A 25,840-nucleotide genomic window follows, 5' to 3' on the forward strand; every position below is an offset into this window, starting at 1 on the left:
AACTACTTTTTTTTTGTACAAATCTAGGTAACGAACTTGTTGAAAGTGTTCACATCTAGGATGTAACCTACTACAGCAGACCATAATGCTAATATGTGAACACTTTCAACAAGTTTGTTACTTAAATGTGTACAACAAAAAATAGTTACCCAGATGTGAACATACCGAAAAGTTAATTAGCTTGATAAATCATTTTCCCCAATTTTAATGAACCAAAAATACATAAAAAAAAAAAAAAATTAAAATCAAATATGTTAAACTTAAGGCTTTTATGGCCTTTGGTCTCTCTTTTACATGATTGATGATTTTGTACATTCAAAAATGGTATCACACCGATTATCCCGTTCCTGAAAAGGTCGGTTCGATTCTAATTTCTAGCGCGGCGCACACAAAGGTTTATGCAGGGTTTTAACCTCGTCTTCCCACCACATCCCGATGTGTTCTTCGACCATCTGATTCACTTATACGAAAATTTTACTTCCCCTTATACTAATCACAACAAAATTCAGTCGTTCTTTCATAAATTTTTCTTACAAAATCATCCCCTAATTAATGTTCATCACCCAATTCCATAGCTCCTTTGATATATCAATTTCTCAACCCCATTTTGCCCCAACTGATATTAAACCCATAAAAGTTTTTCAGTTAAATTCATCAAAGAAATCAAAAGTTATGTGGCGAAGCATCTCCCAACGAGCCTCTTCAAGAATCCCAGCAAGTTCTTTCCTTGATTCACTTCCATTTCGTCGCAACTTCAATACTTTATTGGGGTATTCCGGAAATCCAATTATTTCCGAGAAATTACCGTTTAGAGGTATGGAGTTCGATTGCTGTTCATCCATTAAAGGACACCCGGAAAGAAATATCTTCGAAATGGGTCAAGTTTTCGCTAGAGATGAACGTATTGGAGTGGGAAATCATGTTGGCTTCAACGTAAAAAGGTACGCTAGTGTTGCAGAGGCTGTTGTTTCTTCATCTCCCGATGCAGACGACGAAATTAATGGTGGCGACGAGGTTCAAAAACTGTTGAATGAAATGGGGAAAGAAAAGCAACGGCAGGCGACGAGGGGGTGGTGGCGGCAGAAGAGGGCAAAAACCGGCAGCAGTTGGAACTATATGAAACTTAAACAACGGCAAGTGAAGATTGAGACAGAAGCATGGGAATTAGCAGCTAAAGAGTACAAAGAGCTTTTAAGCGACATGTGTGAGCAGAAATTAGCACCTAATTTACCCTATATGAAGTCATTATTTCTCGGGTGGTTTGAGCCATTATGCAAAAAGATCGAACAAGATCAAGCATTATGTAGGAAAGGAAAGCACAAAGCCGCATATGCACCTTATTTCGATCTCCTTCCATCTGATAAAATGGCTGTTATCACAATGCATAAGGTCATGGGGTTGATAATGACAGGAGGTGAGAATGGTTGTGCTAGAGTCGTATCTGCTTCTTGTAGTGTTGGTGAAGCCATTGAACAGGAGGTATGCGTAATCATCTATGATTATTGTAATTTGTAAACCCTTTCTTTACGTTTTCTCAGTTTTTGATTCCTTTTGGTATGTATCAGATTAGGATACACAAATTCTTGGAGAAGACAAAGACAAAAAAAGCTGCTAAAGCTGCAAAAAGTGAAGAAAACAAAAATGTTTCTGATGATGTTAAGAAGGAACAAGAGGGACTACATAAGAAAGTTACAAACTTGATGAAAAAAGGGAAGTTGCAGGTTGTAGGTCATATTGTGAAGGGATATGATGATTCAAAACCATGGACACAGCCTGTTAAAGCTCAGGTTTGAGGTCATAGGTTCATATTGAATATTGACACGTTTCAACTGATGATACATACATACATGTATATGTATATATTGATGTGTCTTAATTCTTTTTAGGTTGGAAGTCGTTTGATTGAATTGCTTCTACAATCTGCTTATATACAGCCTCCAGCTGATCAATTGGGTGATACACCTCCTGATATTAGACCTGCATTTGTGCACACATTAAGAACTTCAGTCAAAGAAGGACAGTAAGTCTGAAAGAAACAAGTTTAAAAAGTATTTGAGTAAAAAAGAAACACAGATACAGAGCTTACTAGATTAAGACATTAAGTTCTATTCCTGTTAAGTTGATTAAGTAAAAAAAGAAACAACATCTTTGCAAAAGCTAGTCAAGTGTTTTGTTTTCTTTGACTCAAAAGTCAGAATAATGGCTTCCTATTGAACAGGAAGACTGGAAGAAGATATGGTGTTATTGAATGTGATCCATCAGTGCGCAAAGGATTAGAGAGAGCTGTAAGCATTCAGATTTTTCAATTGCAAGAAATAGCAATGTACTTTGATTTATTCATGTAATTTAAAATTTTACTAATTATAGCAATTCTATTTGTAAACAAAGCAATTGATGGATTTTTAAAGTACAATAATAAGAAAACAATTCAAAGTACCATGATATACTACATTTGTCTTGATAAGAAAAAAATTGAAAGTTGAATGTTGTACTAAAAAGAAATAAAATTAGGATGCCATAATAAACAAATAAGTGAAAATACATTGCTATTTCTTCAATTTATTCCAATAAAAAATTCGGGATTTTAACTTTTTTTTTTTTTTTTTCTTATTTGATGAAACAGTCGAGGCATGTGGTTATCCCTTATATGCCAATGTTGATACCTCCTGTAAAGTGGACAGGGTACAAAAAAAATTTAGTTTGTTAAACTTCTATATTTACATATATGGTCCGTATACTTTCAAATTTACAACATTAGTCCTTCAACATTGATACAATGTCTTTTTTTATGGTGTCCAGTTATGACAAAGGAGCTTACCTCTTCTTACCTTCCTTTATAATGCGAACACATGGAGCAAAGCAACAGAGAGAAGTGATTAAAAAGACTCCTAAGGAGAATCTTCAGCCAGTTCTTGAAGTACGTTCTATATTTCATGTAAAATGACATATCTATCCTTTGCTTTAATCAACTGATTGTTTGATTGTCTTGATTCTTCAGGCATTGGATACCCTTGGAAATACTAAATGGAGGGTGAATAAGAGAGTGCTAAGTGTGGTTGACCGAATATGGTCAAATGGTGGCTGCCTTGCTGGCTTGGTTGACCGACATGATGTGAGTTTGACTATGAATTTTGAATATAATGAAATGTTTTTTTTCTTTTATTGTTTTTTGCAAAAAGATAATTCTGAATTTGATTATTGCTTGTAGATTCCTTTGCCAGAAAAACCAGATACAGAAGATGAAGAGGAATTGAAAAAGTGGAAATGGAAAGTTAAAAAGGTGAAAAAGGAGAATAGAGAGAGACATTCACAACGGTGTGATGTTGAGCTCAAATTAACTGTAAGATTGTAATTTAATAATTTTTACTTTTGATAAAACCATATAACATCCCATATCAAATTTTTATAGTTATCGGAGGTGTTTAAAAGGGTTAAATGCAAGAAATAGCAACGTATTTTGATTTAATTGTTTATTATAGCATATCCTAATTTCATCTTTTCATATTACAACATTTTACTTTAAAAAATCTACTGAATTATAGCAACATCATCCAAATTCAAAATAGTTTTCATTGCTATAATTGGGCATATTTTCATAGTGAAGAAATTTTTTGAAAGTACAATGCTATAATAAGAAAGAAAATGGAAGTACAATGTTGTATTTAAATAAATGAAAACAGGATGCTATAATAAACAAAGGGTTAATCTCATATTATATTTTGTGTTTTTTCCAGATTAAACCTCAACTTTTTTTTTTTCATGAAAAAGACCTTGTATTTTTTCATTTTTTCCGGTCTAGACCTTTTAGTCATTTTTCTCTAAAAAAGCTGTAAAATGTGAGGGTTTTTCAGGAAAAACTAAAAAAGTTGAGGATTTATTTGTGAAGGTTGAGGGTTTTTTCTGGAAAAAAAAAGACAAAGTTGAGGGTTTTTTTTTTTCGGAAAAAATGAAAAAACATAAGGTCTTTTTCATGAAATAAATAAAGACGAGGTTTAATCCGGAAAAAAACACAAAATATAAGGTCTTTTATGAGATTAACCATAAACAAATAAATGAAAAAGTAGCTAATTCTTGCATTTAGCTCAATTTCCATTATACAATAACGACGTATATTTTTCAAATCACAAAATCCTAATAAGAAAAAAAAATCGAAAGTTCAATGCTATAATTGGATAGAATTCGAAGTAATCTACTGTAATAAACCAAGATCAGTTTTGCAACATGATAGTAAATTGCAATAAACACTTTTCTTCCTTCTTTATTTCGAAATTTTACTTAAAAAAAAAAAAGAATACTTATTAACCTTTTTTCTAAATTCTAAATCAATCAGTGTAGTACACAGGTGTCACACCTAGTGATATAACACATAACAAATACAAATAAACATAAGTACATTGCTATTTTTGTAATTGGAGGTGACAGGTGGCACGAAAGATGAAAGATGAAGCGGGATTTTTCTACCCACACAATTTGGATTTCCGGGGTAGGGCCTACCCAATGCCACCTCACCTGAACCATCTCGGTTCAGATCTTTGCAGGGGCATTTTGGAATTTGCAGAGGGGCGGGCCCTTGGGAGTTCAGGGCTGAGGTGGCTAAAGATCCACCTGGCGAATTTATATGCTGTTGGTGGGGTCGATAAGCTGTCACGTGAGGGTAGAATAGACTTTACAGAAAATCATTTGGATGATATTTTTGATTCTGCTGATAGACCACTTGATGGTGATCGATGGTGGTTGAATGCTGAAGATCCTTTTCAGTGTTTGGCTGTTTGTATTAATCTTGCTGAAGCCTTGAGAAGCCCTTCTCCTCACACTGTTGTTTCCTATATTCCTGTGCATCAGGTATGAATGACGTTTAAATTTGGTCCCTGTTTTAATGGAAAGTTACACAAATGGTCCCTATGTAGAAAACAAATTACAAAAACCGAAAAATGGTCCTTGTTTTAGTAGAAAGTTACACAAAGGATCCGTATCTAATAGCAAGTCTACAGAAATGGTCCGTATGTTTCGTAAGGTTATAGAAATGCTCCCTTTCTTTTGGAAAGTTTACAAAAATTGTCCCTGTATTTCACAAAGTTACAGAAATAGTCCCTGCCGAAAAGCAAAGTTACAAAAATGGTCCCTGATTTTCACAAAATTACAGAATTGTCCCTGCCTAAAAGCAAAATTACAAAAATTGTCCTTATGTTTCACAAAATTACAAAAATGGTAACTGTCTAATAGCGAATTTACAGAAATGGTCCATGTGTAAGCGAACATTAGAAAATTTGTGTCGAAAATATAAGATTAATAAACCCACGGGCCATACCATGTGTTTTTAAACATTTTATAATAATTCTAAATCCTTATTTTTGTGAACTGACTATTATACCACTATTGTAAAATCTAAGTTTAAAATATCATCTCTACCCTTGATAACCTTTCAAAATATCATGTTTACTCAAATTATTATTTTAATCATATTTAGTTATTTATTGTTTTTAACTTATTAAAATAGTAATTTGGGTATATATAATATGATATTTGAAAGTTGATGAAGGGTATAGATGATATTTTAAACTTAGATTTATAACGGGGGTATAATAGTCAATTCATAAAAACAAGAACTTCTCCCTTGTTTACAGGATGGTTCCTGCAACGGTTTACAACACTATGCTGCTCTTGGAAGAGATAAAGTAATTGCCTTTTGAAACCTTACTATGTGTATATATGTATGTGTGTGTGTGTTGATTGTGTAAATTTTGTCTTCCAGCTAGGGGCGACAGCTGTCAATTTGGTTGAAGGAGAAAGACCTGCTGATGTGTATTCAGGAATTGCTGCAAGGTGAGTTGTGTTAATTGTTAAACCAAAGTTAAATCATGAATGAAGGAAAATCCCTAAATAATATAGTAATAGTTTTGAATGCAAATAATGCAGAGTTCTTGAGATTGTGAAAAGAGATGCAGAATTGGATCCGGATTCATTTCCAGATGCAAAACATGCACGACTTCTCATCAATCAGGTATTATGATTTTTGTAAATATTTTTTATAAGCAAGGGCAAATTGGTAATAAAAAATGTTAATGTGAATGCCAGGTGGACAGGAAGCTGGTGAAGCAGACAGTGATGACGTCAGTTTATGGTGTGACTTTTATTGGTGCTCGAGATCAGATTAAAAGGAGGCTGCAAGAACGAAGTGATATTTCTGCTGATGATGCTCAGCTTTTTGCTGCAGCTTGTTATGCTGCAAAAGTATCAAACAAACAAACTTTTTTATTTTTTTATTAATTTTCACTTTAAAATGTCTCAATAAAAAAAATATTTGTTATTATTTGATTGGAATTGGACAGATAACTTTAGCTGCACTTGGGGAAATGTTTGAAGGCGCACGTAATATCATGAACTGGCTTGGAGACTGTGCAAAGGTTTGTTTGCTTCTATTTTGTATAAAAAGTAAATATATATATATATATATATATATATATATATATATATATATATATATATATATATAATTTTGTTATAAAATATAAAATCTTTTTTTTTTCACAGTTAATAGCTTGTGAAAATGAGCCAGTAAGATGGACTACACCTCTTGGTCTTCCTGTTGTTCAACCTTATCGCATACATGGAAGACATCTTGTAAGCATCAACCAAATTTTAAATATTTCACTTTTTTTTTTTTTTTTTTTTTTTTTTTTATTCAAAACCGAGTCAACCGGGAGATTTGAAATCTTTTTTTGTTTGTAATTGTTGCAGGTTTCAACTTCTCTTCAAGTATTGACTCTGCAGCGTGAAACTGAAAAGGTATTTTACATTATACATTCAATGTTTTTCTTATTATTTAAGGAATTGTTACTATAAAAATCTACCCAATCATAAAGTTGTACTTCAGTTTTCTTTCTTGTTATGACATTTAACCTAATTATAGGGAGTAAAAATTCTATTACTCCTTGCATTTGTTGGGATATTTACCCAAACAGTCCCTGCCAACAAAAATATCTACAAAATGGTCCATCTAACTTACAAAATAGTCCTTGTTTTAATAGAAAATTACACAAACGGTTCTTACGTAGAAAACAAATTACAAAAACAGTCCCTGTAGTTTACAAAATAGGTTCCTGTGCAGAATTATTTTTACAGGAATGGTATCTCTGTTTCAAAAAATTACATAAATGGTCACTTCCGTATAACAAATTTACAGAAATGGTTCCTATGTTTCATAAAATTATATATATGGTCCCTGCCTATTAGCAAATTTACATAAATGGTCCCTGTAGGTAATGGTGAGGCGGCAAAGAACGGCTTTTCCCCCAAATTTTGTCCACTCACTCGATGGTTCACATATGATGATGACCGCAGTCGCCTGTAAACATGCAGGCTTGAACTTTGCAGGTGGTTTTTTTTTACAACTTTTACCCATTTCTTTTACAACTTTTACACATTTGACCCGTTTTCAATAATATATCTTCACATACTGAAATCATATATAATTGCATTTGCAGGTGTACATGATTCATACTGGACGCATGCTTGCAACGTGGATGAAATGAATAGAATTTTAAGGGAGAAGTTTGTTGAGCTTTATCAGACACCCATATTGGAAAACGTACGTATTTTTCATTTTTCATTTTTTTTTTTGGGATCAATTTTGATGGAAATGTTTTTGATTATGATTATGATTATGATTATGAACAGTTGTTGGAGAGCTTTCAAGAGTCGTTTCCTACATTGTCATTCCCACCTTTGCCAGATAGAGGAGACTTTGATCTTTCTGATGTTCTAGAATCTTCATATTTTTTCAACTGAAGCCATGAAGAACATATGTGCATTATTCTTTGATTTGAATCTGTAGAAGATATCATCATAGGTTGATTTGTATATATGTGTTACGTTTATTGATATGTATATATGGTCTTAATTTATTAGTGGTAAACACAAAGTCATGAAAGTATTTACACTGAAATATGAACGAATATCATAGTTCTTAGGTTTTGGTTGTTATGGATGTTTCTTGAAAATGCAAAGTAAAAATCAAGAATCCAAGGAAAAAAATGAAGTTACTTCAATTTTGACCAAGTACAATCAGGGTTACACCAGACGCTACTCTAACAAAACAGTATATATTTAGAATAAACATATAGTCAAATACCAAGTTTGCCATTGTTACAGGTTGCATTAGGGATGAGCATATGGACCGGGAACCGGTACTGGAACCGGTCGGGCCGGGACGGATACTATAATATTGTCGTTTTTTGCAACCGTGAACCGGTCATTGGAACCGGCCCAAAACCGGGAACCGAACCGGACAAGCTATAAAAAAAACCCACGCCTTTTGTACTTCCGAATTGGACCTCAAAGAAAAAGAAATGCGGCATGTCTCGTTAATGAACACTACCCGTCATCATCTCAAGTCGATCAATTAGATTGATCGACATCTCCATATCTCGTTAATTGCCTACCGAATAATTGATTATTCGACATCAATTAGATTGTTCGACTACCGGTTCCATCAATCATCATCAATTCATCATCATCTCAATTCTCAAGTCGACATCTTCATATTTTGCTTCCATTCTCAAGTCGACATCGATCATCACCAATCCACCATCATTGATCATCTTCTCAAATCTCAACCATCAATAAGTAATGTCAAAAGATGAAAAAAGTAGTCTACAACCATCAACTTCTCAACAATCACCTTCAATAATTCGAACTATGGATGCTCATGAAGATTAAGAAGATTATATATTTGTATTTCATGTTTTAAGTTCCATTTAACAATGTACTTTGTAGTTTGTAGACATGCATGCAAGATTTTTGTTAGATTAGTTTGTAGTATGAATGTAAGATTGTTGAAACTAAGAATTTGTTTAGTTATATAATTAATGTATGATATTGATAATGTAGGATTTGAATGGGTTACCAAGTATATCATCATCAAGATACCGAAACTTGGATGTTCATGATGCCAATAATCAAGATGGTAATCCGGCTAATTGGATTGGAAAAGACTTTGATGACCAAGTAAGATTAGCAATATTTACTTCTTTAGCATTATATCCAATTTTTGAAAGTTGCATAATTCACTCAATTTATGTGTATTGACCTGAATCTTTTCCTACATGTTGTTTATGTTTTGTAGATAAGTTTAGACTCTAAAAACGCTTGATTTGGTTAAAAATTGAATGAGTTACAAGCCCCGCAAGGAAGTATGTCAAATCAATTTTTTTAATGTTTCAACAATTAAACGTGATATGACTTTGTTGCTCAAATGTGCATAACTCACTCATTTTAAGTTGTATTGAACTGAATCTTTTTCCTACATGTTGTTTAGGTTTTGTAGATAAGTTTAGACTCTAAAAACACTTGATTTGGTTAAAAATTGAATGAGTTACAAAGCCCGCAAGAAAGCATATCGAATCTTACTTTTCTTGTTTCAGTAACAATTTAACAATGTACTAATTATATGTTTTATTTTGAGAATATAGGGTTATGGAGAAGATTCAGAAAAAGATTATATAGAAGAAACACCAACATGCAATGTTATACTAAGTGACGAATCAGACCAAGAAGAGGAGCACAAGAAAAACAACCATCAAAAAAACAAAAATTTGCAACCCCACCAAAACAAAAACAACCAAAAAAACCAACACAAACAAAAAAACCACCACTACCAAGAAAGCGAACACAAGAAAAATACCCAACAAAACCAAAACCAAAAAACAAAAAAATGACTCAAAAGGAGTTAAAAGACCGGATTAATCCAACCAGACGAGGTAAGGGTAGAGATAATTGTACCACTCATGTGTGGGATTACTGGGCCTTTATCCATTCTATCTCGAAGTAATCCCAAATTCACTGAATTCATTGAAAACGAGGCCTTCATAGAATTTGTAAACGCCCTCAATGGTAGGGTGAAATTGCCTTGAAGGCATAAAATTTCTCGTGATGTTGTGTCCTATTTGTAACGCCCGCAGATTCGGGCTAGTCAATTTAGAGACAATGAGCGTCAAAAATGACTTTTTGATGGAAGATTATTTAGAAGGAGTAATCTTAACCACGTTATAGTAAATGTCACAAGGGTGCCGTACATATAAAGAACGCCGAAATCCGAGTTATAACGAAGAAGTTATGACTCGTCGAAGTTTTACGACAAAACCGGCACGACACCGGGAATCGTAAAAAGTGAATTTACGATAAAATACTTTCTAGCCGTAGCGATCTAAACGAAAGTCATAGTATATGTTAAACCGAGAGTGTGCATAAAAAGAACGTCCAAATCTGGCTTCGTATGAGGAAGTTATGATTTTTCTAAGATTTAGCATAACAGTGCACAACCCGAAAATTCTAATTTTAGATCCGTCGATTTTTAGCCAAAATAATCTAAACGAGAAATGAAGATATCGTTAATAGGAGTTAAACGATAAAAAGACAGTCGAAAACGGAGCTCGTATGCGAAAGATATGGACGAAGCTTAGTCTCTACTCTTCAAGCGCGACGAATTCGATGCAGTTTTGTAAATCTGAGATAGAATGAGAATTAATCGACGTGGTCTAGATGAAAGTTGTAGTACTCGTAAATACCAACGCATGGATATAAATAACGTCGAGAATAGAGCTCGTATGTTAAAGATATGAACGAAACTTAGTCTCTACTCTTCAAGCGCGACGAATTCGATACAGTTTTGTAAATTTGAGATAGAATGGGAATTAGCCGACGGGGTCTAAATGAAAGTTGTAGTACTCGTAAATACCAACACGTGGATATAAAGAACGTAGAAAACGGAGCTCGTACGCGAAAGATACGGACGAAACTTAGGGACTACTTTACGATAAAACCCTATAAATAAAGGGTGAATCCTTCATATTTCTCACACCTTTCACCCTCTCTTTCTCTCTCTAACTTCTCTCTAACCTCCTTAAACCCCTCCCAAATCTAGGGAACCTCCCTAGCATTAGAAGGAAGCCTCGGAGCGCCCAACGGCTCCGAGAAAAAGAGCTTTACGGCTCGGAAACGCTGCTCCAACGAAGCCCAGTTTTTAATATAAACCTGATGTAAGTGAGATACGCCTACCATACTTTAAATATAGCTTATATTTAAATATAATATCGTTATTATGAACCTATAAATAGAATTTATCAGTGATTCAAAGTCGTTATACTGATTGAACTACTTACGGGAGAGGTGTCTAGAATGGTCACGTTGGGTTTGATTGTTGGATTTCAGAAAAGCTATATGCCGAAATGGTCCTGCCTCCCAACTGTCCTGCCTGGCTGATCCTTACTTGATAGATCATGAAATAGACTTTGATTTAATGATGAATCTAGACTAATAATTAGTCGCAATAAAGATTAGACTAAAACTTAGCGATAATAATGTTAGGTTTCGTCGAAGGAAAATAGAATCGTTAAAAGCGAAGCGCTGCCCGAGTTTGGAGTCATCACTTTAACAAGTGAGTGCATAGTTACTTTCATCTTACACATAGATATGAAGTATTTTATATAAATTACGTGCTATGTGTATATACTGTCTGAATACTTGTTGTCTATGCTGGATGAAACGTTTTATACATGTTTTAAATGATCTAAACTGTATATGTATTTTATATCTACAAAATGTGTTGGGTAAAACATGGGTAGATTAGAGATGAGATAAAAGATAAGTGATGAAAGATGAGCGATGAAAAATGAGATGAATGATGAGCGATGATATATGAGTGATAAAATATGGTGCGAAGCGATGACCTAAGCGATGAGCCAAAACGATGAGCCAAAGCGATGAGCCAAAACGATGAGCCAAAACGATGAGCCAAACGACGAGTCAAACGATGACCCAAGCGATGGCCCCGTCATCTAGCAGAGTATGGATGACAACCACGGACTATTCTAGACAGTCTAGTGGAACAATAGCAGGCTCGCAACCTATAGGTGTTGTGAACGATGTGTTCACCCGGTGTACTCTAAAAACCCATTGACAGGTATTACGAGTGGACTCTCGAAAACGATACTGTCAATAAACGAGATAAACCCTAGCGACTATGCAGACTTAGTGCCGATTCCTTAGGATACTCCTTAGGAATGAATGAACGAGGAATAGCTGGATCTTAGGGTAGGTCCTTAAGAGTAAAGAAGATAATGGGGATGGGTAATTGAGTTGATTGTTTGATGTTTAACATAATAATTATATTATTGTGGGTTGAAAACCCTATATACTCACCAGGTTTCCCAACCTGACTCACTCAAGCTTATTTTTATCACAGGTGTCGATATGAAGCTACTTTACACTGAGGGATTTAAAAGAGATGTAGATCACTAGTGTAAATGAATGTAAGTTCTGTTTATGCTTATGTTTCTGTATTGACGATGACATCCCAAATGTTTTAAAATGGATAAAAATACATTTCTTCGGAAATGCTTTGATAACGTATTTATCATGTTTTTCTGGGAACAAATTCTGCAACATATTTCTTTAAAAGATACTCTGATTTTCAAAATATAGCATAAACAAATCGGTCTTTTCTGGCCGTGAAAATGGGGATGTTACACTATTTAATGGAGAGGCAGAAGTTGTACAAACATTTGAGCAACCCCAAAACAGCCATCCACTTGACAACTGACACGTGGACATCCTCGTGTCAAAAGATAAATTATATGGTTGTCACGGCCCACTTCATTACCGAAGATTTTGTCATGCATAAAAGGGTAGTCAACTTTAGAGAGGTTGATACTCACAAAGGTGAAGACATGGCTCTGGAGTTGCTAATTTCCATAAACACGTGGAGCATGAAGAATGTCATGACGATGATCGTTGATAATGCCAAGACGAATGACGCGGCAATCAACATCATTGTGAAAGAACTTCCGGGTATTTATGAGAATAGCAAATATTTTCACATTAGGTGTATGGCTCATGTCATAAACCTAGTTGTGAAAATGGGGTTAAAACACGAAGTTTACCATGTAAAAAGCATACAGGATGCAGTGAAATACATTAGAGCCTCCCCGCAACAGATCAAGACTTTTAAACAAGCCATGAAGGATGCGGCTGTAGAAACTCAAAGGTTTTTGTGTGGTGAAACTCCAACATGGTGGAACTCTACCTTTGAATTGCTAAGATCAGCATATGATGTGATAGACGCGTTTCTCGAATATAGCCATCAAGGTAAATAAAACAAAATCTGTTTGAGCACTAAAAATTAGCAATATTTACAAATTTAGCATTTTGTCCAAAATTTGAAAGTTGCATAACTCACTCAATTTAAGTTGTATTGACCTGAATCTTTTTCCTACATGTTGTTTAGGTTTTTTAAATAAGTTTAGACTATAAAAACTCTTGATTTGGTTAAAAGTTGAATGAGTTACATGTCTTGAAATATAGAATACCAATTTTTTTATTTTTATTTATTTATTTTTTTTTTTGCAGCAACATACATGAAACGTTGATTGTATTTTCTTTGTTCTTTTTTATAGATCCAATGTTTCAGAAAAGTGTGGAAAGGATACCATCGCATTCAGACTTTGAGATGATTAAAAAGATGATGGAGTTCCTTGAGAAGTTTAAGAAGAAAACTGAAAAAGTTTTGTGTTCAACAAAACCTAACTTCCATACGTATACCCGGGAGATCCTAGACATAGAGAAACATCTTAGGAAACATGAAACCAACCCGGATTTTTTGTTTATGGTATCGGATATGAAAGAAAAATATGACAAATATTGGGGTGACTATGACAATATAAGTGATTATGTCTTCTTTGCGACATTGTTAGATCCTCAATGCAAGTCAAAGTTTATGAAAATTGTTTTTACCCAAATGCTTAAAGCCAAGAACAAAGATAATAAGATGTCTGTTGATGAGATAGAATCGAAAGTACACGCAAAGGTTATTGATATCGAATGCAAATTGGACAAGTTTTTCAAGACATACTTGGAAAGACCAAACATGACCTCGTCGTCTCAACAAGAAACTCCCGAGGAAGTTGTTAACTTTGATGACGAAAACGAATTCTTTGGAAGCTATAAGACCTCGGGAAGTTTCCCCTCGACTTCGTCGGAAAGTCAATTGCAATGATACTTAAACGAGCACCAAATCGAATTTGACAAAGGATATGATATCCTCACATGGTGGAAAAATAACGCGGTGCGGTTCCCGATCGTTCCTCAAATGGCAAGAGGTATTGACCTTCTTTTACTTCATTTTTTCATATTTATTTTATAAATTCATGTCGTGTATTATACACTAATTTGTTTCTTAATAGATATTTTGGGGATGCAAATTTCCACCGTAGCATCCGAATCCACATTCAGTAAAGGTCGTCGAGTAATTACCTACTACCGTACTAATTTGTCCGTTGTGATTGTGGAGGCATTGATATGCACTCAAAATTGGCTAAGAAAAAGTAACTTGCCTATATATTACTATGACGAAGTGCACGATATGTTAGCTGACGATGACCTCGCTATTGGTAATACACTAATACTTGTTGCATTTTATTTTTAACGTCTTATTAGTAATTGTTTCATTTTATTAAGTAATAACGTTTTTCTTAATAGATTTTTTGGGGATGCAAATTTCCACCGTAGCATCCGAATCTACATTCAGTAACGGTCGTCGAGTAATTACCTACTACCGTACTAATTTGTCCGTTGTGATTGTGGAGGCATTGATATGCACTCAAAATTGGCTAAGAAAAAGTAACTTGCCTATATATTACTATGACGAAGTGCACGATATGTTAGCTGACGATGACCTCGCTATTGGTAATACACTAATACTGGTTGCATTTTATTTTTAACGTCTTATTAGTAATTGTTTCATTTTATTAAGTAATAACGTTTTTCTTTTGTATTATATATAGACATTGTAGATGTTATACACAACTTGAAGCTAACGGGGAAGAGATCAGAGAATTAGTCAAAATGTCAAATAGATGTTGAAATCCACATATTAGACTTTGTTTTTTTTTTGTTGGGGAAACTTGAAAGTATATTTCGAATGTTGAAAGTATATTTTGAATATTGAATGTTTGAATGTTGGATAGTTAATGATGGTGCAATGGTTGTTTGAAAGAGAGAAACTGACTTATTTTTGATAATATCAAACTTGTAGTTTTTCGATGTCTGGCAAATGCTTTTTTATATAGATTACATTCATAAATTAGTAGTAGCATGTTCCTAAAATAATAATACATCTAACACTTGACAAGGTTTCAAGAGCCGACAAGAACCGGCAAAAACGAAATCATAACCGAAATATTTCTCAAAATACGTTGCTATTTCTCTAGGACTGGTTCCAACATCGAAGTCCCGACAAAAACCGGGACCGAAACCGGTAGAACCGGTGGTCTAGTTCAGTTCTTAGTTTCGGCCAAAGTCGGTTCCCGGGTCGGGTCCGGTTTGGGCCGGTTCCAGTCGGGTCGTTTCCTTTGCTCATCCCTATGTTGCATAAAAGTGTTTGGCAATGAGATTTTAGGTTTTAAAGAAAATAGATTCGGTTCTAATAAGTACGAGTTTAAAACTTTTATCTTTCAACAAAAACTTGCAATCATAAGTTAATTCAAAGTAAAAGCTTTAAAATAAGTCCAATTTTAAGATAAATTGTGAAGTATGTAAACAAAAAATTAAAAGATATGAACTAAAAACTTTAAAAATAAGTCCAATATTAAATATTATATATAATAATTTTTTAGTTTAAAATTACGATTTTGTTTTGACAAGTTTTTATGATAGACTACTAGTCGTGTATCCGTGTAAAGTGATGGTTTCGAATAGGTTCTTTCGACAATTGTTCCATATAGTAAAATATCATATTCCAAAAAAACATACAAAACAATTGATTTTTAAAAAGATAAAGAGACGATGGTGAAATCAGATATGTGAATGTGTAATTTGAAACATATGGGTGACAAATAGGAAAAAATAAGGGAATTTCAAAAAAATTAAAATCCCCACAATAAGGAGATATGAGCGACATCTAGGCAAGGTAGGCCAGATTTGCTACACTTGAGGATTCAAACGTAGACTTAATCTCAAAAAGTTAGGGTTTAAAATTTTAATATTATTTTATTAGTAGTTGATTCAACTTAAAGACTTTGACTTAAAATTATATTATTATTATATTAAATGTCAATTTTTTTTTTTATTTTTTTAGATAGTGTATAGATAATTTGAGATTAACTAGCAATTGATTGCATATTTAGATAAGACGGTGTAATACCAAAAGACAAAATTGCAAAAATGGTCCCTATGGTTGGCAAAATTCTGCAGTTTTGGTCCAAAACGAAATGTTGGTGCAACACTGATCCAAAATTGAATCTTTCTATTGTTTTTGGTCCCTGTCAACATAAAAAGACTATTATACCCTTATATTTGTTTTTTTATTTTTTTTATATTTATTCAAATGTTTTTCATTAATTAAAGACAAAATTGCAAGAATTGTCCCTGTGGTATGTCAAAACTAGTAACTTTGGTCCAAAATGGGTTTGGCTCGCAAGGATGGTCCAATAGTTTCGTTTTGTTGTAAGTTTAGTCCAAAAATTTTAAAACTTTTTGTAATGACGGATTTGCCCTTGGTATTTTCTCTTTTTCAGTTTTTTTATTACAGAAATCAAAAAAACAAAAAGAAAAAAAGAAATATCTCTCTGTCTCTCCTCGTCCTCCCTTTCATCTCCAACTCGTCTATCTCCCTCGTTTCTCACTTCTCCGACGAAGAGAGACACCACAGTCGACTGTGGCAGCTCCTCCGCCTCCCCCTGTCGTGACCCACCACCATCCAACATCCCAAATCCAAATCCACAATGGGTGTTCTTCGTTCTTGATTTTGGATTTGAAATAAAACCCAAATCCAAAAGTTGAAGGTAGGTGTGTTCTTGGTTCTAAATTTGAAACGAAGATGAAGAAGGGTAGATCTGAAACAAAATACACACACAAAACCTTACCTGAAATGAAAACCTACCATCGATTCGAAGAGAAACGAAAACCCACCATTGATTTTGGATCTGAATAAAATCACTACACTTGTTTCTTCCCGTTTTTCTTTCCTGCCGGCGAGAATGAAGAGAAAGAAAGCTGGTGGTCGGAGGGAGTGGCAGCATTTGGTGGCCAGAACTCACAAAAACAGCGGTGGCAGCAAGCTATTTGGGTGGAAGAGCGACGGGATGAGCTGGGTTTCCTCCTTAGCGGTGCAGTATGACTGGAGAGAGGTAACAAGGGTGGTCAGGTCATGTACGGTGGTGAGAGGTGGCGTTGAGCGACTGGGACGGGCGGAATAAGGCTGGCAGTCGACGAGCTCACATCTGTCTCCTTCTCTCGTCATCGTTGCAGATTCAAAGGGGGGTGGACGGAGAAAGTCGGGAAAGGCAGTGATTAACGGTGGCAGTCGGCGACTACCTTCCCCCGTCGTCGACTGTGGTGGCTCGGACTGGATATGGTCGAACACCGGTAAGTTGGTGGTGATGTTGGCATACCACTGGTGCTCCATTCTTTGTTTGTGAAACAGGGACGAAAGGAAGAAAGGAGATGAATCAAAAGAGAGGGAGTTGTGTGTGTGTGTGTGTGTGAGAGAGAGAGAGAGGGGGAGAGAGAGAGATATTTTATTTTTGTTTTATTTTTAATTGTTTTTTAATTGTTGTAATAAAAGAAAAATGGAAACTAAAATAATAAAGGGCAAATCCGTCATTATAAAAAAGTTCATAGGAAATTGGACTAAAATCGCAACAAAACGAAACTATTGGACTATCCTTGCAAGCCAAACCCATTTTGGACCAAAGTTGCTAGTTTTGACATACCACAGGGACCATTCTTGCAATTTTGTCTTGATAGAAGGGTGAGATTAGATGTATGAATGTGAAGATGCAGAGCAAGATCAATACCCTCTTCCGCCTTCATGTGAAAATCCAGTTGCTGCCATCGATCGTCTACTGCAAATCCAGTTGCGATACCATAGATGAATTTCCCAATGGCGGTGGTTTTTAGATGTTGAAAGGAACGATGGTGTCTTGATTTCTTCCGATTTAGGGATGTACCAGAGGAGAGAGAAAGTACCTTCAGCTTCAAGTCTGGAATTGAAAGCGCCAAAGCAAAGAAGATAATGAAAAGCAATTTTTATTACATTAAATCTTTACAGGAAAGTGGATGCAATTAATTTCTAATTTATTTCAGGTCAAAAACAGATATGGGCCTCATTACTTTACGTGTATACCGATCAGAGGAAGTCTTTCAAATTCATTGAAATCGAGATCGTAGAAGAAGATTTTGGAAAGATTTGAGGAGTTTGGTTGTTGCCGGAGATTTGGTTCTGGTTTATCATGGAGTTGCAGCTGAAAAAGATGAACTCTTAATGCTTTTGCAGGTTAGTTTTGATACAAAAAGGAAAGATAAAGTATGTAAAATGTTACTGTAATCAACTTCATATGAACCGTGGATTCTTTGTTACATCTGAAATCTTCAAAATTCTGGGGTTATTGTGGTTTCATTTGGGTGTATTTTGTGTGTGAGAGAACTTGTGTTTGAAGTTGCACATACAATGGTGGTGATTAGTTTTAACAGGTTGTTTGGTGATGAAGCTCCAACTATTGAAGAGCGGAAGAAGATGATGGTCTTCAATGGAACCGAATAGTTAAAATAGAGAGAGAGAAGGTGGGTAATTTTTATTAATGAAAATAGTAATAAAAAGTTCAAAATAAATAAATAAAATTATTAAAGGGCATATTCATCATTTTAGGTTGGGTCTGGACTAAAAACACACAAAAATACAAACGATAGGGACCAAAACCACACAAGATATCTAAAATTGGACCAGTGGTGCAACAACATTTCATTTTAGACCAAAACTACAGAATTTTGCCAACCACAGGGACCATTTTTGCAATTTTGTCATACCAAAATACCAATTTTTTTTAATTATTAAATTATTATTATATATAATTAAAAGCAATTGAGCTTATGAATAGTAAAGTTTATTGGTTTTAGAAGATAGTGCACAATCTAGCAAAAACCATAGAATTGAACAAAATTAGGGTGTGTTACACACCCACCATCGAGAGAGTGCACAATCGTGTCATTGACGTTGCAAAACTTGGTTATAACAACATTCTTGTACCCTTTATTATTGGCCTTGTGTTTCTTCTAGTTGAACTTTCTGATTATTATTTGATGTGGATCGAATTTGTCAATTGTTGATTTGATGTTGGCTAGTTTCATACTTGCTGGAGTGCTGGAGAACAGACGTCTCGTTTCTTTGATCATGCTCTTCTTCTTTTAATCGAGTATTGCAAATTCCACACTGTAACGCGATAGATACCAATCTCACAAATAGAAAAAAAAAACTTATCAACCAAAATTTTTGCAATTCATTTCGTGGTGGAGCTTGGGTGGTATTCTATAACAAATCAAGCCAATTTTCGGAATTAGAGATTTTTGATTTTTCTGAATATATGATTTCATTTAATGGAAGAAATTCTAATTCTTCAATTCCTTCAAAGGCAGAACATCCAAAGTTTAAAGGAGAAGAATTCTTAAATTGTGGATTCATTGGTGAAGATGATGTCAACAAGAAGAAAAGAACACTTAGAAGAAGATATATTCTATAAATTTTGAAGAGAAACAAGGCTTGAGAGAGACAGAGAATGAAGAATAAGCATATGTTGATCGGATCTCATAAGCCTGACTTTTCACTAACGGATGACTTTTCACTGACGGATCACATCGGTCCATATTAGCCGTTGATCCTTAGTATTGAATGGATTCCCAACGCTGCTCATGGCGATTAACAAAACCAATTGTCAGCGTGGCTCATAGCGATTAACAAAACATATTGCCACGATATCTTCTTCTATTCATTCGTCTATTTCGGCGCTCATAGTCAGGTATTTGCGTCCATTGAGGATAAGCTAATATAGGGTACTTTGCTAATGAGGATTCTCTGTGTTATGATATTTCAACCAAAGATGGCATTCTTGTTTATCGTATTATGCCAAAGATGATGGTCCTACTCCTCTCGTGTTCTCACTTAATCGTCTGGATGCTTCCAAAATTATAACGACCCAGTCGAATCAGTCTAGGTTCGGGTCAGAGCAGGATGGTGTGTTCGGCCTTACTAGTGTCGCTCCAGACTTAGGTTTGGTGAAATGTGTTTTTCCAGGGAAGGATATAAGTTTGGGTTAGGGCACCAGTTCCGAGAGTGTAATTATAGTTATGTCCTCTTTTGTTGACTTTAGCAAAGTTACCTCTCTATTTGCTCCTTCTAAAGTTGATGTAGCGGCATGTATATATGCATATTTTTTTTTTGTATTTACCTTGGAGTTTTAATGTATGATTTCTGTTAATTTTGCAGATCCTTTTCTACCAAATAGCCTTGCTTTGCCTTTGATGTTGACTTTAATAATGGCTTCAAATAATTTGTTCATGTAGCCTTTGTTGACCTCTGAAGGTCAGGCTTTTCGTGATGCAATTGTCAACTTGCGTACTATCCTTCAATGGGAAATTTGAAGAATCTCACGAATTTTGAGGGTTTGAGCTATATGTGCACAACCTTCCCAGAGGGGATAAATTGTGTAGATGAAATGACCTCTCGCCTTATGTGTAGGCACGTATATATTCAAGCTAAAGAGCGAGAATTTGGAAAACTGCTAACATTTTGGAGAAGTCACAAGCGGATAACGAGTTGGCTGCTACTAATAGTCTGCTATCTATTTGCGTTGAGGAATTGGTTAAGCAAGAGAAGGATTTGGAAATTCTTCTGCTCATGATACGACAAAGCAACATCTTTTGATGGCACGGGAATTAGATGACTTAAAGGCTTCTTTTTTGAAAAAAAATGGCATAATTAGAGCTTTCTGCTCTTAGAAGCACGTGAAAGTGAAGGTATTGGAAGGTAAAGTTTGCTATTTATAGGAATCTACGACAAATATGATTGTTCAATTTGATAGAGTGTCTAAGAAACTAACCTAATCCCTTGAGGATTCTTCAAATTTGCGTGTATCCGTGGGAAAGAAAGGTTGTGTGAGGTGAAGTGGTTATTGGAAGAGGGTATTCCTTCCTGCTTCAAGATAGTGCTAAGGTCAAAAGAGTTTAGAGAAGTAAATTCTCTTAGTGCAAAAGGATTGTATTAAGTATGGTTTGCACCTTGGTTATTTGGAAATGAAGTACTATGATGTTTTGCCATTTTGCCAGATGTATCTTTACATTTGTTTTTCCGCATGCTCAATAGAATGTTATGGGTGAGTTTTCACTCTTGGTGGATCATTATTTCCCTTTATCTCGTTCTTTGAAGTCTGGAGAGCTCCGAGTTGACTCTCTTAAGGAGTTGGTGAAAGAAGGGGAAGATGTTGGCAGGGGTGATGATAAATAGTTGATCAAGACCCGATGGGGTTACCTTTCCATAATTCTTTTGCTTGGTTGCTTGCTTTTACGTTTGTTTTTATTTATTGCTTTATCGTGTGATATGTTTAGGGATATCTTCCCATATCATTTTCTTTAAGCCATAATCCTTATAACTCTTTTGCTTTTACTGTTACTAGTATGTATGGAAACATATTTTAGTAATATGAATTATCGGATGATTTTTGCTTTGAAGATAATCGTTTGCTTTCTGCCATGTGTTTTGTTATATAGAAAGTATATTTAAGAAATATTATGAGTGTTTTTGTTGATATTCCTTTCTTTAAAGATTGTTTTTGAAGTGTAATGCATTTGATTATTTTGCTTGTGGCTTTTTATGTCGTTTATTTGAATGAATCATGATTTTAATCTAGTGACTTGTCATTTGGTATGTTCTTTCAATCGGTTCTTCTTTATCCTTATCGATCCCAATTCTTGTTATTCATGATAGGAGATGTCGAGGATGGACCGGTCTTGCTTGGTCCGGCTTGATTGGCATACTCCCATCCGGTTTGGTTATAATTAACATGCTCCAATCCGGTCCGGCGTTTAGACGAAATTGTGGTATACAATGGAGCTTTAAATTCAATCTAGCAACTATTCTCTCAAACCTTGTGGTACCATGTATATTACCTCAACTTACTTACTCTATGAAACAAACAACAAAACACAAATTGGTTAATTAATAATGAAGAAGTGAAGTGGTTTTTCATGTTGTTTATTTGAACGAAATCATGATTTTAATCTATTGACTTGTCATTTGGTACGTTCTTCCAATTAATTCTTATTTATCCTTATTGATCCCTTTTTTTTAGTCAGGATAGGAGATGTCGAGGATGGACCGATCTTGCTTGGTTCGGCTTGATTGGCATATTCCCATCCGGTTGGTTTATAATTGTTGGAAATGGGTGTCCAATTATTGGGTTTTCTATAAAACAATACACTCTAACTAGGTAGCAGAAGCAATTAAAAATTTACTTAAGTGTACATGCACCCTAGGATCCAGGTTTTACTAATTATATCAACCTATTTTAAAATTGTAAATCTACTAAAGACAAAGCTAGTAACCTCTTGTGTGGCTCGACCTTGATCTTCTTGAACTTTCTAGAAGACTTCTAGAACTTCTTGATACAACATGTCATTTGGATGATACAACATGTCATTTGGATGATAGGACCCAAAGTAGAATCCCTCTAATAGAATGACACCTAATGACTCTAAAGAGAGAACCAAAAGAAAAATAGGAGAAGAGATTAATCTCACCAAACCCTAAGAGGGTTTGGAATAGAAGGAAAATTGGTGAAACTTTCAACCCAAGGTGCAAGGAATTATGAGATCCCTAGAGCCCTATTTATAGTCCAGGGTCATCTCCTTAGATTTGACTCCCATCCCCATGTGGGATGGAGAACAAATTCAAAATTTGCCTCCATCTCATGTGGGATGGAGAACAAATTCAAAATTTGCCTCCATCTCATGTGGGATGGAGTGATTTTTCGTCCAGCCTTATTTCCTTAAAAGTTCTGGAATATTCCACTCAACCAACTATTGATTAATTAATATTCCACCATTTTAATAATTTAAAACTATCTAATTAATTCTCAATCAATTCTTAAATAGTTTATGATTAATTTATTAAACATAATAAATTAATAAACTTATTTTCTCTTTATGTAAATTTCTTTTAATTCCCCATTTGTGTCTTGACAGCAACCTGAAAATGACTATATTATTATTTAGAAAATATCAATAATTAATGACATTTGACACTATTCTCAACACCAAGTTCATAACTACTTGATATAACTATGAGAGTAATAACAAAACTCTATTTTACAATTTCACAGTTATTCCCTTATATGTCACCACCATAGTACAATTTCACAGTTATTCCCTCATATGTCACCACCAATTAAGATACATATCAAACAAATCAAAATCAAAAGAATTGAACATCCAAATAAAATAAAACAAAATCAAAGCCTTCATCTTCAAAATAATTCTTCAATTCAACATAATGATCAAATTGTACCTCTATCTTACACTCTTCGATCAAAGAAAAATTAACTTAGATCTCAAACACTGATGATACGTCCGCACGAAGTTAGGATGTTCGGAATGGGACTTGGACAACAAAAAGAGATTGCAGTGATCTGGCCAAGATTACGCTCCGACATTCAAGTTAATAAATGTGTTCATTTCTGATTAAGATCATGTCTGATAAACTAGCTGGAAAACTAACTTTTAGCTTATACGCTAGCTTATCGATAAGTTCTTTCAAGTTAGCTTATCAATAAGTTACTTTAAAAACGACGATAAGCTACTTTAATGGTTTTATCAAACGCCAAATTACAATAAACTAATTTATTTTTGCAAAACAAGGTCCTAACTCATACGATGGGGGGCACAACCACAGTTAGTAAAAGACAAGGAGAATGTAGCCTTAAATGAATGATGGAATATATAGACAAACAAGACAAATAGGTTGAATGATATTTCAACAAGTTTTGGATCAATTTCATTTCAATGGAACAACTGAGAAAAGTATCCCTTTTTACTCAATATGTAGGGATCCATTTCAGTTTCTTAAGATATGTGCAAACTATGACGATGATGAAGCTGGCATCTTGTAAACAGACTGAACTTTTGACTCCAACAAAGAAACATATTTATCAAGCATGGATATTACTACTTCTAGATCAGTCACTTGCTGTTCTATAGCATCAATTTGCTGAACATACTCATCAAAATTCTCACTTTTTGCCTTCAATCGATCAACAAAAACCCTCAATCCAGAGGCAACATCACCAAATCCTTCATATTCTTCTGCTACTTTCAGATTCATAGTTTCCAACAGCTTGAGCACATTGTTTGTACCCTAGAGAAACACATTTCAGAAATCAACATCACAAGTTCTAAAAACATGAAGGAAAATGTAGAGGAAACCTGAAGATCGCCTTTAATCATAGTGGAAACATTAGTAAATAGATCGTTGAGAGCTTCAGTGAGTTCATCGTATTCCTGTGTTACCATATTTTCAGCCATGGCGACAAAATTCTGCACCTGAAGTGGAACAATAAATTAAATTATTAGACTAATAGACGATGAATCTATCCATAAGAAAAAGTGTAATAATCATCTGTTAATAATCAAATTTTGCAATGTTCCTAATCGATAGAACTTAGAAGAAGTAATCGCTGTATGAGTTTCAGTAATCCCTAATAAACGAATTGAATTATTAAACTAATGGCAGATGAATCATCTATTGATAACTCGAAGGCAAACGTAAATATTTACCAGTAGAACAAGACGTCGGAGCTGCAGATAATGGCGGAGACACTCGTCGGCGGTGGCGAGAAGACATAGATCCGACTACACGAGAGCCAAGGTCTAGATTAGATGGCTTTTAGATTTAGGGTAAACTACAAATATAGTCCCTGGATTTATCTTCAACATATAGTTTTGGTCCTTCGGGATTACTGTTTGGCTTATTACTCCAAAATTGACCATGGTGTGTCATTTTGGTCTCAATCCTGTTAACATTAACGGGTATTATGTGGACATTATCATGTGAAGAATGACTGGGTTCAATTGAATATCTATTTGTCCATTATAATCCTTATAGTCACAACCATAAAAATAGGCACAACGATGGTTAGCGAAAGGAGCGTTTGTGGTACGATGTATGTATTGCTTAGAGTTAAAATTATAAACTGTATATCATAATATTATTTGACAAAATTATAAACTGCACTGCGTAAGTTTAAATTATGTGATAAAGTGTGGTTTGTTTTGGTGTGATTCAATGCATTTTATATACTTTTAAAATAAAAAGGATATATATATATATATATATATATATATATATATATATATATATATATATATATATATATAAAATCCACAAATTCATAAATTCAACCATTTATGGTGGATATTGTTTGATGTTTAAACAAAAGACTATTACATTAAAATTAATATATTTTGAAATTCAAACATAAAACAAATATGTTAATATTGTATCATACAAAACAAAAGATGTGAAGATGACTTACATTAAGCTTCACTTTCCAAAGATTTTTAAAGGGTGATATGTACCGAAGATTTTGTTGGGGTATTATGTTACCTAGTAAAGAATCTGCGGCTATGCCGCTTTTGGGGTAATATGGAAAAAATCGGCAAACTTTAAAAGATATGTGCTGAAATTGTAAATCACCATAAATAGGGAAGAAAGTCGACAACTCCTAAAATTAGATGTCAAAAGTGTACAACGAAAAAAAGGGACACTGGTGGAGAAAATCCAAAATGTTGTGGCAATAATATTAAAGTTGTTAACGTTGCGAAAATATGTTGGCAAAATTTTAAAGGAGGTTTTTTTGTGTTTTTTATGTCAAAATGTAAAACTTTTGACTACAACGACAAAAAGTGTCAAATTCATTAAAGAATTGTGGCAAAAACACCAAAATGTAATACCTTTGAATATAAG

At 34.4% G+C, this 25,840-nt stretch overlaps 2 protein-coding genes across 2 annotated transcripts; one reads left to right on the forward strand and one right to left on the reverse strand.

The window, feature by feature from the left end:
* The first annotated feature begins 312 nt into the window (after positions 1-312).
* On the forward strand, positions 313-7,904 carry LOC145109345 (DNA-directed RNA polymerase 2, chloroplastic/mitochondrial-like). The gene is made up of 19 exons (XM_079046486.1): positions 313-1,479; positions 1,566-1,787; positions 1,887-2,020; positions 2,219-2,285; positions 2,624-2,682; positions 2,800-2,917; positions 2,999-3,112; positions 3,209-3,340; positions 4,423-4,842; positions 5,625-5,675; positions 5,753-5,823; positions 5,917-6,001; positions 6,076-6,231; positions 6,330-6,404; positions 6,532-6,621; positions 6,739-6,786; positions 7,260-7,374; positions 7,485-7,588; positions 7,678-7,904. Exons 1-19 carry the CDS (start codon positions 553-555, stop codon positions 7,786-7,788), a joined length of 3,099 nt encoding a protein of 1,032 aa, XP_078902612.1. The 5' UTR covers positions 313-552; the 3' UTR covers positions 7,789-7,904.
* A 15,888-nt stretch (positions 7,905-23,792) lies between these two features.
* Positions 23,793-24,748, reverse strand: BLOS2 (biogenesis of lysosome organelles complex 1 subunit-like protein). The gene is made up of 3 exons (XM_079087972.1): positions 24,652-24,748; positions 24,301-24,417; positions 23,793-24,232 (listed from the first exon to the last, which is right to left on the reverse strand). The coding sequence occupies exons 2-3, from the start codon at positions 24,397-24,399 to the stop codon at positions 23,957-23,959; spliced, it is 375 nt and encodes a 124-aa protein (XP_078944098.1). The 5' UTR covers positions 24,400-24,417; positions 24,652-24,748; the 3' UTR covers positions 23,793-23,956.
* Positions 24,749-25,840: the final 1,092 nt, after the last annotated feature.

The sequence above is a fragment of the Lactuca virosa genome, chromosome 4, assembly GCF_052849685.1.
Source record: "Lactuca virosa cultivar CGN04683 chromosome 4, Lactuca_virosa_CGN04683_v6, whole genome shotgun sequence".
Lineage (NCBI taxonomy): Eukaryota > Viridiplantae > Streptophyta > Magnoliopsida > Asterales > Asteraceae > Lactuca > Lactuca virosa.

Coding starts and splice junctions, on each gene's coding strand:
- LOC145109345 (XM_079046486.1), top strand. CDS start 553: ATGTTCATCACCCAATTCCATAGCTCCTTTGATATATCAATTTCTCAA. Junction 2,683..2,799: donor CCTCCTGTAAAGTGGACAGG/GTACAAAAAAAA, acceptor TATGGTGTCCAG/TTATGACAAAGGAGCTTACC. Junction 6,787..7,259: donor TGCAGCGTGAAACTGAAAAG/GTATTTTACATT, acceptor TGGTCCCTGTAG/GTAATGGTGAGGCGGCAAAG.
- BLOS2 (XM_079087972.1), bottom strand. CDS start 24,399: ATGGCTGAAAATATGGTAACACAGGAATACGATGAACTCACTGAAGCT. Junction 24,233..24,300: donor TGATTAAAGGCGATCTTCAG/GTTTCCTCTACA, acceptor GTGTTTCTCTAG/GGTACAAACAATGTGCTCAA.